General features: G+C 43.3%; 1 protein-coding gene across 1 annotated transcript in view; it reads right to left on the bottom strand.

The window, feature by feature from the left end:
- Positions 1 to 7742: 7742 nt before the first annotated feature.
- Positions 7743 to 12823, bottom strand: part of LOC105007466 (transmembrane protein 65) — a 47613-nt gene continuing 42532 nt past the window's right edge. The window contains exons 7-8 of the mRNA XM_013137718.3: positions 11262 to 11367; positions 7743 to 10432 (exon numbers count right to left, since the gene is read on the bottom strand). Coding sequence (XP_012993172.1) covers positions 10280 to 10432; positions 11262 to 11367 — 259 coding nt within the window. The 3' untranslated portion in view covers positions 7743 to 10279. The remainder of the gene's footprint in view (positions 10433 to 11261; positions 11368 to 12823) is intronic.

Here is a 12823-nt window from a genome sequence, read left to right as displayed (position 1 = left end):
CATGCTCCCTTGTCCTAATCTTAACCCTAAACCTAACCAAAACCCTAATCTTAACCCTAAACCTAACCAAAACCCTAATCTAAGCCTAAACCTAACCAAAACCCTAATCTAACCCTAAACCTAACCAAAACCGGATATTGACATTTGGTCCCCATGAGTATAGTTACACCTAAAAAACACACACACACACAATGTAGGTAATAGGTCATCATCGGTGCTGTTCGCTGCAGTATGTTAAAGCTTGGCCTAGTCCGGAGAGTCCAGCATGCAGAGAGAAAATCAGTTTCACTTCACTGGTTTATTCATCTCTAGTCCTCCGGCCTCATTATCCTGTCACTGTCCTTGAAGACTTCTCTTTCCCCAGGGGCCTCTAAATTAGGCCCAGAATCTTGTCATTACTTCAAGATATTGTCTGGGGTTCCCAACTTAAACCATTTTGACCCCAACTCTAAGGTACCTCGTTCAAGGCAGTGCGCTGCCAAATTTAAACAGGTTGCTGTTTGAGATGGAAGCGTTGGAGGCTTTTAAGGATGTTCACAATGTCCAAATGTGGCTTTGATTAACCAATTGGCAATTATGGAGTAGCTTTTACTCGAATTGACTGGTCTTGGTACTGTAGAAAACCCTACAACTACTACCAGACTGGTCTTGGTATGCTTTCACAGTTCAGGAATAAACAAATGTGCATGTAATAAATACTGTCACTAAAGACAATGCATGAACATCAATACGGCTGGTTTGACTGAAACCCAGCCTTAATCTCTCATCACTTCAGAGACTTGGAAATGAAACAGCACATTCTCACACTACACTGAGCAGACAAGGGAAGCGTCCCTGAGGCTCTGCCCATGACCTAGATATCCATACGTACCACAGTACATTTGTGACACAGGTTGAAATTTGATTAACTGTGTACCTGGGAAAGGGTGAGAAAAGGGTGTGAATATTTTAAAATGTGGAATGTGGACTCTTCATATCACAGCTTAGTTATTAATTAGTTCAGTGGTTAAGACGAGAATGTGCATTCAATAATTGTGTCAGTGAAATTATGATATTTTTTAAGGGGTCCTTCTTTTCTCCCTCTGTGTATTACAGGATGTGCTGAAATGCCCTTAGTTTAAATTAATGTGTGGTTTGCCATTTGTATGTGATCTCAAGAAAGACTCCTTAAATGTCACATCAAAAACAGTCTCTTCAGTGTCACCAGGGTAGGAGACCAGATGGAACCTTTCTGACAAACCCCTGACATTGTCCCTACCCAGAATGCACCACTAGTCCTCTCCCACAGTAATTCCAATATAGAGCATTCTATTCTCAACATAGGGCTCTACTAATGACTAGTGCCGTGTGGGTCTTATGTACACTAGAGAGTATAGGGTCCAGATCGGGACGCATAATTGTCATGTGAAGGCGACTGACTGTAACACCTGGGAGACTACTCAATTGCCTAATTGGTCACAGTACACTGATGCTCTCTGTATGGAGTGACTTTAACTGTCCACCTGCCACTTTCCATTGGACTGGCAAGGAGAAGAAAACGTTTGAATAATGGCAACATTTCCCTGTGAGAATGCACTGTATTCTGTTTTTCACTGAAGACCTAGCTAACTGCATTACATAAAACAACTTCATGGCATAAATGACTCATGTGTGAAAACCGAAATTATTCACATTGGCAGGTCATTAAGGACACAATTAAAAGCTAAGGATTTCAGCCTTGGCAGCAAACATTAATCTGTATTCTCCGATTCTGAAGGGTATTAGCAATTTTAAAAACAGATGAACGTGTCGCTAACAGCACCCTATCTCATATTTCGTGCACTTCTGTGCCATTTGGAACGTACTGTCTGTTTACCGAAAGAGCGGGTAATATGAGCAGGGGTAATTTGCATTTGGCTTTTTGGAGTTTAGTTTTTAATCAACAGCTCATTGACAACCTCTCTCCCATGCCAAAGATTTCTCGACCGTTGCTGAAATTCATTAAACCCAGTGTGGCTACACAGAAAACATCTAGCTATTTATAAGATGCTTTCTGATGTCAAGGGATGGCATGCAACAATGTTGGATGGCTATACTTCCTGCTACTGCCATTATAATGAAATGGGAGTTTGTCCCATCATCTGTCAACATTGGCCTGACTTTTAATGAAACTACGGAGTTCACACTATGAAAGGCTCCGACACACTGCAGATTGATTCCCTCATAAAAGAAATATTACAGATCAAGTGACTGGATGTCAAAACAGACATGAATTATTTTTTTTTTGTGAAGTTTTGTGTTAAATCTCTTGAATTTTGATGGGGAACAATCCTACTGGATAATTTTTTTTGCTTTTCAAATATGAACCAACCGCATAACAAGTCTACCAGAGATTCCTAAGCCAGTCTTTACTCTTAAAGGCTTTTCAAAGCAACACATCCTCCACTATATATAATAATATGTTATTATGTAATCTTAAATAAGTTATTATGAATGCCAAGCCAACGACATGCTGAGTTTAATGCATACCCACAAAACTGTTCAAACAACTCCCAGGTAATTGACAATCATCACGATTTGGCATGGAGGCAGGACACAAGCGCAGAGATCTTCAAGGATGAAGAAAGTTTAATAAACAGACTCACCAAAAACCTTGTTGTCAGCAGGAAAACGAAGACCAACAAGAAACACTGGAGCAGGAGGAAATAGGGAAGCAAGCAACGAGGGAGCAACCAAGACACAGGTGCAAACAATAATACAGCGGACAAGATATGTTTAAAATCAAAGGACAAAAACCCAACAGAACAAGCTATGTTCAAAATCAAAGGACAAAAACCCAACAGAACAAGTTACGTTCAATATCAAAGGACAAAAACAAAACAGAACAAGCTACGTTCAAAATCAAAGGACAAAAACCAAACAGAACAATGTGGCAATTTGATGTTTTAGAAGCAGGAAAAATGGGCAAGCGTAAGGATCTGAACGACTTTGACAAAGGCCAAATTATGATGGCTGGGCGACTGGGTCAGAGCATCTCCAAAAATGCAGCCCTTGTGGGTGTTCCCGGTCTGCAGAGGTCACTACCTATCAAAAGTGGTCCAAGGAAGGAAAAGCGGTGAACCGGCGACAGGGCTATGGGGGCCAAGGCTAATTGATGCACATGGGGTGCAAAGGCTGGCTACTCTAGCTCAAACTGCTGAAAATGTTGATGCTGGCACTGATAGGGAAATTAGATAGTGGTACAAAGTGCATCGCAGTTTGTTGTATACGGGGCTGCGTAGCCACAGACCAGTCAGGGTGCCTATGCTGAACCCTGTTCACAGCCGAAAGCGTGTGGATGCGTGTGTGTCACTTACCAGGAGAACACATGGTACCAGGAAGCACTATGGGAAGGAGGCAAGCTGGCGGAGGTAGTGTGATGCTTTGAGCAATGTTCTGCTGGGAAACCTTGGGTTCTGCCATTCATGTGGATGTTACTTCGACACGTATCACCTACCTAAGCATTGTTGCAAACCATGTGCACCCTTTCATGGCAACAGTATTCCCTGATGGCATTGGCCTCTTTCAGCAGGTTAATGCGCCCTGCCACAAAGCAAAAATGTTTCAGGAATGGTTTGAGTAACACAATAAGTTCAAGGTGTTGACTTGGCCTCCAAATTCCCCAGATCTCAATCCAATCGAGCATCTGTGGGATGTGCTGGACAAGCAAATCCGATCCATGTAGCCCCCACCTCGCAACTTACAGGACTCAGAGTATCTGTTGCTAACGTCTTGGTGCCAGATACCAGAGTTCATGCCTCAACAGGTCAGGGCTGTTTTGGCGGCAAAAGGGGGACCTTCACAATATTAGGCAGGTGGTCATAATGTTATGGCTGATCGGTATATTACTTTTGAATTTATAAGGTAGTAGGTTTTGAGAAAATTATGGGATCATCGTATATTTCTCTCTCAGGCAAGTCAGTCTTTTCTGCTCACTGCGATTCCTGCTGGTCTCAATAAAATATCTCATACTCTGAAAGCCAACCTGACATTTTTTAATTACTGGCCTTCATTTAAACATTTACCCTCCTATGACATCAAAAATCCTCCTCTTCAGGCAAAGTGTGAGAAGACAAAACAGAAGAAGTCATATTTCAATCCAATTGTTATGGGACTTCTGATCAGAGACTTTCCCTTCATTTTCAAAGAAAATATTGTAAATCCAGACTAATTTAGGCCACCAATGCAGAGTTAAGACTGACTCCATTTAACAATTAAAGGGAAGAGGGAATGTGTCCTGTAATCTGATGTGATTATCATGCACAGCACGGGGCACACCCTCAATGCTCCTCCAAAATGTCTCACAGGAGGAGGGGGACGGAGAAGATCTGGCCCAAATCCACAGGATGACCTCCACAAATGTTAATGGATTCACCCCGATTACAAAGTGAAAAGGGCAAACGTGGGCTCGTTTAGCAATGCCTGGCGGTCACTGTGGCGTGGGGCACACAAGGTGCGGACAGTAGACAGAGGGATTTGAAGAGGGACTAAAAGAAGGAGATTGAGCGTTTAGGGGTTTGAATCGCCATTCTCTGAGAGACGCTTGACTGGCACATTTAACGGCAACAGCGGTCCCATCACGGTCACGCGGTTAATGAAGCCCTGTGGACGTCCAACAAAATGTCATTTAAGGTGAGAGCAGTGATGGTCACAACCATCAGGGCCCCTGGGCTCGTCAGCGAGAAGAAAAACAATAGATGAGAGATGGAAAGAGCTGGACGTGAAGAAACCCCCCCGCCGCCACATCATCCATCACTCTGACACCGGTGTCAGTCAGGTGACACCGGCTCCTGTTGATGTGCCGAAACGCACAGCTTCTTCGTAGCCGACGGAAGCAACAGCAGACCCAAAGGACCCATGACTCAGTAACGAGGACATTGCCCTACCTTGACGAGAACGCCGGCAGAATACCAAGGCATAGTAACAAATTGCAGTTCAACTGAGCATGTTAGAAATCCTGCTACTCTCGAGGAGCTCCAGGTCGTGTGGAAGCGTGAAGGGGGAGGTGCTTGGATGAGATTGGCCTAACCACACAGTCATGTGTAGCAGAGTTACGAATGTGAGGTAAATCACTCGACAGCTTAATATGTAACCGTCCAACAGGAACTACTGGATGATCAGGCAGGTGGGAAATGGTCGAGGAGGGTGGTTGCGTGTGAGCACAGACAAGAGCTGTGTAAGGGTGAATTCACTAAGCGGGCAGCATCGTCCGTAACTCATCCAATACGAGGAAAAACAAAGCAGTATGGCAATCTTGTACACTTCATTTCTACTTACACTCTGGATTTACAGTACAATAGATAAGCGTGTGTCTGTCTTTTCATTTTTTTATATAGTATTTAATGAACATACAGATACAATACCGGGATAACTTCACAATTATAAAATGGGAACATGATTCTTCCAAGACTATGGGTAGGTAGGGTGAGGCAGACAGGACAGCGGGTAGGCAGAGCAGGTGGCTGACAGGCGGACAGGTGGAGGTGTTTGAAGGCTGGGTAAGGTGGATCTTGGTAACGAGGAATAAACAGGGTTAAACTAGGTGCTCAAACTTTGGTATGGCGCGGCCGGGAACGTTACTACTTAGTACTGAATAACAACGATCTAGCGCCAGACGGACGGAAACCAGGGTATTTGAAGGCAGGCTGATAAGGGAATGAATAGCAGGTGTGGGGACTTGAGGGGCCCTGGGGGAAAGCAGGAACTGGAGTGCAGGAGCACGGATCCTGCGTCCAACATTCACGGACAGACAGGAGAGAGAAAAAGCCTGGTCCGGACTATGAGGAGGCGGATGTGGAGGGCATGACATCCATTTAAGACCAACAGCAGACCTCCAGGGGAGGATCAATAACCATAATTGATCAATCTGTCAAACACAAGGGGAAGAGCCAAACCACTGAGCCCAATGGGACGTGGACTTGGCAGCCCAGATCTTGGGGACTGAGTGGTATTGTTTCTGGCAGCAGCCTGCTAAACATTCCAGTCTCTAGGTACCAAAGAGGTAGTATGCCATCCTAAATGCCGCATCATTTTCATTATACTGTCCTACAGGGTCCTAATAAAAAAAGAAACTGCCCAACATAAAGCACTCGAGTGGCGCAGCTCTCCAAGCCACTGCCTCGGCAGAACAGCTGTGTCATGCGGCCAGATGCTTGAATCCTGGTCGGGGCACACCGACAATGCCCGGAGGTCTAGCAGATGCTGCGGCAGAAGTGTTGCATTGTCGCCCTGTTGGACGAGTGCCTTGTTTCGCTGCGCTGTAGTAACGTCTTCTGGTTGGTCGGGTGCCTTGTTTCGCTGCGCTGTAGTAACGTCTTCTGGTTGGTCGGGTGCCTTGTTTCGCTGCGCTGTAGTAACGTCTTCTGGTTGGTCGGGTGCCTTGTTTCGCTGCGCTGTAGTAACGTCTTCTGGTTGGTCGGGTGCCTTGTTTCGCTGCGCTGTAGTAACGTCTTCTGGTTGGTCGGGTGCCTTAGTGCACCCTGGATGTTGTTGACCAGTTATGGTTAGAGCACAGACTGATCTGGGACCAGCCGCTACGGTGTGATGTTGGAATGTGCCCATAATGGTCTTTGATTAAACACAGAGAAGTTCTTGCAAGCTAAATAAAACACGTAAAACATTTAAGTTCTGCACAGACTGTTTTTTTCGAAATGCAACCTTGATAATTGGAAACTGGCAGCCAAAAAGGACTAACACAATCAAAAGTTTGAAAGTTAAATAAAAAACACAAACAGTAATGAACAACAGGAATGAAGCCAATTGGACAAAAAGGTTGAGATATTTCGTAACTGTATATCGTCAATTCAGGCACCATTTTATTAAACACCAAAAAAGCGAGCTTCAAGATGTTTATTGCTACTTAATAGTGACCACTATCTAATTTCCCAATAAACCTCTTGTTATATGTTCTTTGTGGATCTTATGTTACTGTACATGTTCCAGGTATATAAAAGTCCAACATTTTGCTCAGCCTGACAAATAAGTTAACACATTTCATGATATGAGCATGCCAATAGGAGTTATCGGGTTATCAAAAATAAAACAGAATATTTGAGATGTTTTAATCCGGTTGGTAACAGTGCTTTTTCTATTCCGAAAGTCCAAAGTCAAGGAGTTAAGGAGTTAGTTCCAACAACAAGGACAGCCTCTTAATTCGATAGGACAGAGCATGCAACATCCTTCATGAAAAGATCAGGTCCAATCAGCCTCAGAATATAAACAAAACAAATCATTATAACACCTTTTCTTCCTGCTTATAGGATCTAAACTTATAATAACATATTCATAAATAAATATAATTAAAATCATGCCAACAAGGTTTTTGTACATTATTTTGTCTTTGTTCTGGTGTTGTTGCACATCATAAAGTTACATTAACTGAGGTGATCACATCCCAAAGACACTAAAACAACAGTCATTTGTTGTTTCGCGTCTTAAACTCAAAGTGACCAAACATATTTCAAGGATGAGGACAAATAATAAATGCAATTCTTCCTTCCTTTCTGAATGTGTACTTCAGAACGTTGTGCTTGTCAGTTCCTTCCAAATCTAATGAATAAAAGATTACAAAATCATAAAAAAGTGTGCCAAGTGCGTGCAGAATCTTCCTCTCTTGTCTCTCCTTCTCTTCCTCTCTCTCTCAATGTCTCTCCCTCTCTTTTTCTCTCTCTCTCAATGTCTCTCCCTCTCTTTTTCTCTCTCTCTCAGTGTCTCTCACTCTCTTTTTCTCTCTCTCTCAATGTCTCTCCCTCTCTTTTTCTCTTCTTTATCCCATTCTCTCTCAACTCTGTCTGGGGTTCAGTAAAAAAACGAACGTTATTTCTGCCCTGTAAGAGAGTAATGGAAATTCAATTACATAAAATTCTCATAGCGGCTCCATCTCGCTCGCTGTACCTCTCAAACAATATGTCCCAAAAGAAGAGAGAAACAGGGCACGAGAGAGAGCAGGGAACGATAATCTGGGTAAATAAATGAGCCCGCCTCCTTTGCAAAAATCTTGTACACATTCTAATTGTGCCCATATGTTTAAAAAGCTATAGAGGATTAAAAAAAACATATTATGCTCCAATTGTGATCAGATCTTTTGTGTGCAAATGGCCAAAATCGGGCTGTGGAAAGCCTGTCAGAACAGGGAATGAATGGGGCTAGAGAAACACAACAAGGATGGCAGAGAGGGAGATAAATAGAGCAATCTCGGCACAGAGCGCATTCTCTGTACGGGTGCCTCAGTGTGAATAAACAACCCACATCAATATAATCAGTTTGAAAAGACAGAGTGTGTTTCAATTCACAACTGATTCCCTCTTCGGTGCCCTTCTTTGGACCAGGACCAAGAAGAGCCCTAGTGAAACGCAGTGCCAACATACAGGGAATTGGGGTGTCATTTGAATGCCATAGATGGAAGGGCAGTTGATGTGCTGGTGGAGTTCAGAGTGGATAGTCTGGTAGTCTGGGCAAAGCCTGTCTGCCTGGGCATGGGTTCCCACTGTAGCGTTAAAATACCCCACTGCAAAACCCTACAACCAGGCCGGACAACATTGAAACTCATCAAAATAAATTAAGAAAAGATTAGATAAAACAATGACATACAAGGCGGGACTAGAAGGGTCGTTATCGCGGGTGTGTCTGTTGCTAATCAAGTTTGAGTAGCTGGAAGCAAACTTCCTTATCAAAAACGGTTGCTTACATAGACAAGAGATAAAAAATAATCATGTGTATGTTAAGACATGTATGTTTACTCTCACAAAGTACGAAGTGTCAACATGACCTTGGACATAGTCATCCATGAGCTGGTTCATAAGAGTCATCCATGAGCTGGTTCATAGAGTCATCCATGAGCTGGTTCATAGAGTCATCCATGAGCTGGTTCATAGAGTCATCCATGAGCTGGTTCATAAGAGTCATCCATGAGCTGGTTCATAAGAGTCATCCATGAGCTGGTTCATAGAGTCATCCATGAGCTCGTTCATAGAGTCATCCATGAGCTGGTTCACAAGAGTCATCCATGAGCTGGTTCATAGAGTCATCCATGAGCTGGTTCATAGAGTCATCCATGAGCTGGTTCATAGAGTCATCCATGAGGTGGGACAATGACATACATGACCCGGTTCATAGTGTTACATACTCCCTCTTGGGTTGTTTCAGTAACCACTAGTGAATATTTCCCAGAATCAGTAGGGAATAAGCAGTACAGCCAGGGAATACTTCAATGGGAATTTCTGAATTTCTTTTGAATTTGATCACAGTGGGCTCCACAACACCCACTGGTGGTAGAGGCAGGGACCAGCACTCCATAAAACAACTGGTATCCTCCATAACCAATTAACTTAATATCTGGACCTCAGAGGCAGTTCCACTGATTCACTCCTCCCCACTGATTACTTATTTAAACCAGGGACCCCAAGTTTAGTGTCATTCATGATCTGTTAGAACATAGAACTCCACCTATATACAGACTAAACCTTCCTTCCAAATATGATCTGGTTGACTTGACTACTCTAACTTTAGTAGAGGGTTGCACAATTCTGGTTCATACCTTACAACCAGGATTTCTAGAATGAAGTCCCTAGACTAAAGCCGAATTCCAGATATCAAACTCAAAGGGGAAAAAATCCTTTAAAACAAAAGTAATGAATAGATGGTTGTTGTGACATGATGTAAGCAATAGAAGAACAGGAGATAATTGAGGTATAATTACACTAAAAAGTTACTGTTAAAAGTCATAGGCATATTTCCTATTTCAATGGAGAAGTACAACCCCTGAATTTTGAATCTTTTTAATGAGTTCGTTATCTAACTACCAGAGCAGGGCTTGCCCTCTCCACAGACGTAATGGACAGGAAGAAAGAAAAGTTGACATAATTTTTTTTACTTACTCCCCCTTGAGACATAAGTGATGCTAACTCTACAAGAAAAGTTGGAAGGAAAAAAAAACGACCTAAAGCCTAAGACGAAGGAGCAGCGAGCCCGAATGAAAGAATGTGTTGGTCCACTTGAATGATGTTGCCATTCTTCGTAGCACTTTTTGAGAGTTGTGGGGGGTGGGGGGGATTTACAATGCATAACTCTGACATCACTGATGGTAGTCATGCCAAAAAGTACACGGTTGTGCTAGCAATACATTTCACCTAGGGAGGTCAGTCTGTCAGGAGAAACCGATTTCAGTTATTTATGAATGTGATAGTCGGGTTGTGAAGAAGTCCAATGAAGAATCACCCCCGTCACTTCCAGAGGTAAGTCTTTCCTGTCATGTTCCCGTCGTTCATTTGCTGCTGCCGCCGCTGTCAGCAGAGGTGGAAGGTGATTGGTCTTTCACCTCTCTCACCCCGCCCTCTTTCTTTCCCTTCTCATCCTTGAAGAAGAGCAGAGGGAACATCCCCAGGATGCATCCGATGGCCACCCCAATGGCTTTACCCTGAGGCAAAAAGAAAACAGCATTAAATCTCTGACAGAGCCAGCCCATGACTGACAGAACAGAGAAGAAGCACACAAATTAGTGATTACCTTAAATGAAAAACTTTAAATTTCCATTATTTCCTGATTAATAAATGTTGTTACACTGCGGAAATAGCGCAAAGCAGTGTTACGTCGTTGTGTCTGTAACTGCAGTTAAGAAAAGCTTGAACATCACTGAGCTGTAGAAAGACATTTTATGAGGAACCTTTGACTACGTTTGTTCATATACTGTTTTCACATCCACCCATCACAGCGAGCAGGAGATGGTCACCCATAGGATATGGCTCAACTCTATCATCAAATCATCATCAAATGTATTTATAAAGCCCTTTATACAACAGCAGTTATCACAAAGTGCTTTTACAGAAACACCCGGCCTTAAACTCTAGCCTTTCAAGAGAATTCATCACAGCCACTTTGCTTCTACTTTGCTTTGCTTTGGCGTTCTAGGTCTGGTATTTGTACGCACACTTTGTAAGAACTACTGAGGGGCAAATTACTTGATGAAATAAAAATAAGGCCATAATTCTTGGTCAATTTCTTGGTCTATCAGATCCGATGATGTGAAGGAACATTTTTCATAACCGTGACGCCTGGTTTCTAAACAGCCTTCTGCCAAGTCAGAAAACTGCTTCATCCAGCTTGACGATCCAGAAAAGTGACAGAGAAAAGGAAAAACAGACAGACAGACGGACAGATGACCAAACGGGGGAACAAATGGACACACAGATGGACAGGCGGGTATGATGTGGTGATGATGATGACGTGGTGATGATGATGATACTCACACTGTGAGTACTGAGTCTGGTCTGCCACATGTCAGCCTGCTTGGGATTCAGGTCTGGAACCACCATCCCAAAACGGCAGGCTAGAGCTTCCACGTAACCTGCAAGGCTAACAGAAGACAACACCATGATTACAGACTTCAGAGCACAGAGAAGCACCATGGTTAAAGACTTTGGAGCACAGGTCACTTCCCCACTATAAATCCTTGTTGATATGAGGAATGCATTTTGTGAATTTTCCCAGTCTCCTCCCGTTTTAAACTTTAGGAGGACATGAGGTCCTGGTCCACACCTGCAGAGTACCTGGTTTGGGGGGCCCGTTGCTGTCCCTGTCCTTGTCCACCTGGTCATACTTCTGACCTAGTCTAAATTTAAATAGTCTCTGGATTTAGCCAACATGCATTTATAAATTATTCCAATTGGACTCTTGTTATCTCACCCGGTCACCCCTCTGAGCCTGGGTTCTCTCTAGGTTTCTTCCTAAAATTCAGCCTTCTTAGGGAGTTTTTCTTAGCTACTGAAATTCAACACTATTGTTGTTTGCTCCTTGGGGTTTAAGGCCGGGTGTTTCTGTAAAAGCACTTTGTGACAACTGCTGTTGTAAAAAGGGCTTTATAAATACATTTGATTGATTGATTGATAGATGTATAGAACAGCCCGTCATCAACAGCATGCCCACTATGGGCCAGTGGCAGCATTCAGGAAGGGCCTCAGCGTTAGAGGGTCTGGGCTAACCTATCCAGGCTGATCCAGGCCCAGCTCATCACTTAAACTCAGATTCATGAATACATGCCCTGAGGTCTAAAAGATCACCAGCGGAGATATTCCCATTCGCTGTGCAAGGGAGGAACGGTACTACGAAATTATCATAATTCGAAAGACATGGAAGTATAAAATGTTTGCTGTGCTATACAGCACAGCAGACCTCTGGCCCAGCGGGAAGAGGAGCGTTCACAAATGTAAAAACATGGGAACCAATAAAAAAAGCAGAACATACATCAAAAACACATACTGCTACCTACTGATGATGTGTCTCAATTCAATGTCCCAAAAAAAGATCCCTATTCTGTATATAGTGCACTACTTTTGACCAGATTACACTGGGAATAGGGTGCCATTTGGGACACAACGTATGATAAACATGGAAAAGAAACCCTCCATATGGAAAAACATAACTTTCACAGGAGGCATTTTATTTTTTTAAGTGTATGGATTAATTCCCCAAAAACCATGGCACAGAAACGGCATGTGCACTTTATTTCTCAAATGAATAAATAAATTGATTGACTTTCTCACTAATGGTGGCATTGTGGTTCTCGCGGTTGATATTTTTCATGTGTAACCCTATCAGCGGGAGTTGCTCAGCAGGCATTCGATCAGCGGCTGTCGCCCAGCGGGCGTCGCTCTCTGAAGTCAGATGGAGAGACGCCACCTCAGTTGCTAAGCCCTCTGGGGGACGGAGACCAGACGGCCTCGGAATGTGTCCATCTAATTAGGCATCCTATACCCAATCTAGTGCACTATACTATACATGCCCTCCATCCTGAGGCAGCGTATTGGGACAG

The sequence above is a fragment of the Esox lucius genome, chromosome 16 (genome assembly GCF_011004845.1).
Source record: "Esox lucius isolate fEsoLuc1 chromosome 16, fEsoLuc1.pri, whole genome shotgun sequence".
Lineage (NCBI taxonomy): Eukaryota > Metazoa > Chordata > Actinopteri > Esociformes > Esocidae > Esox > Esox lucius.
Note: the sequence above shows the minus strand (reverse complement) of the source record. Positions and strands in the feature narration are given on the sequence as shown.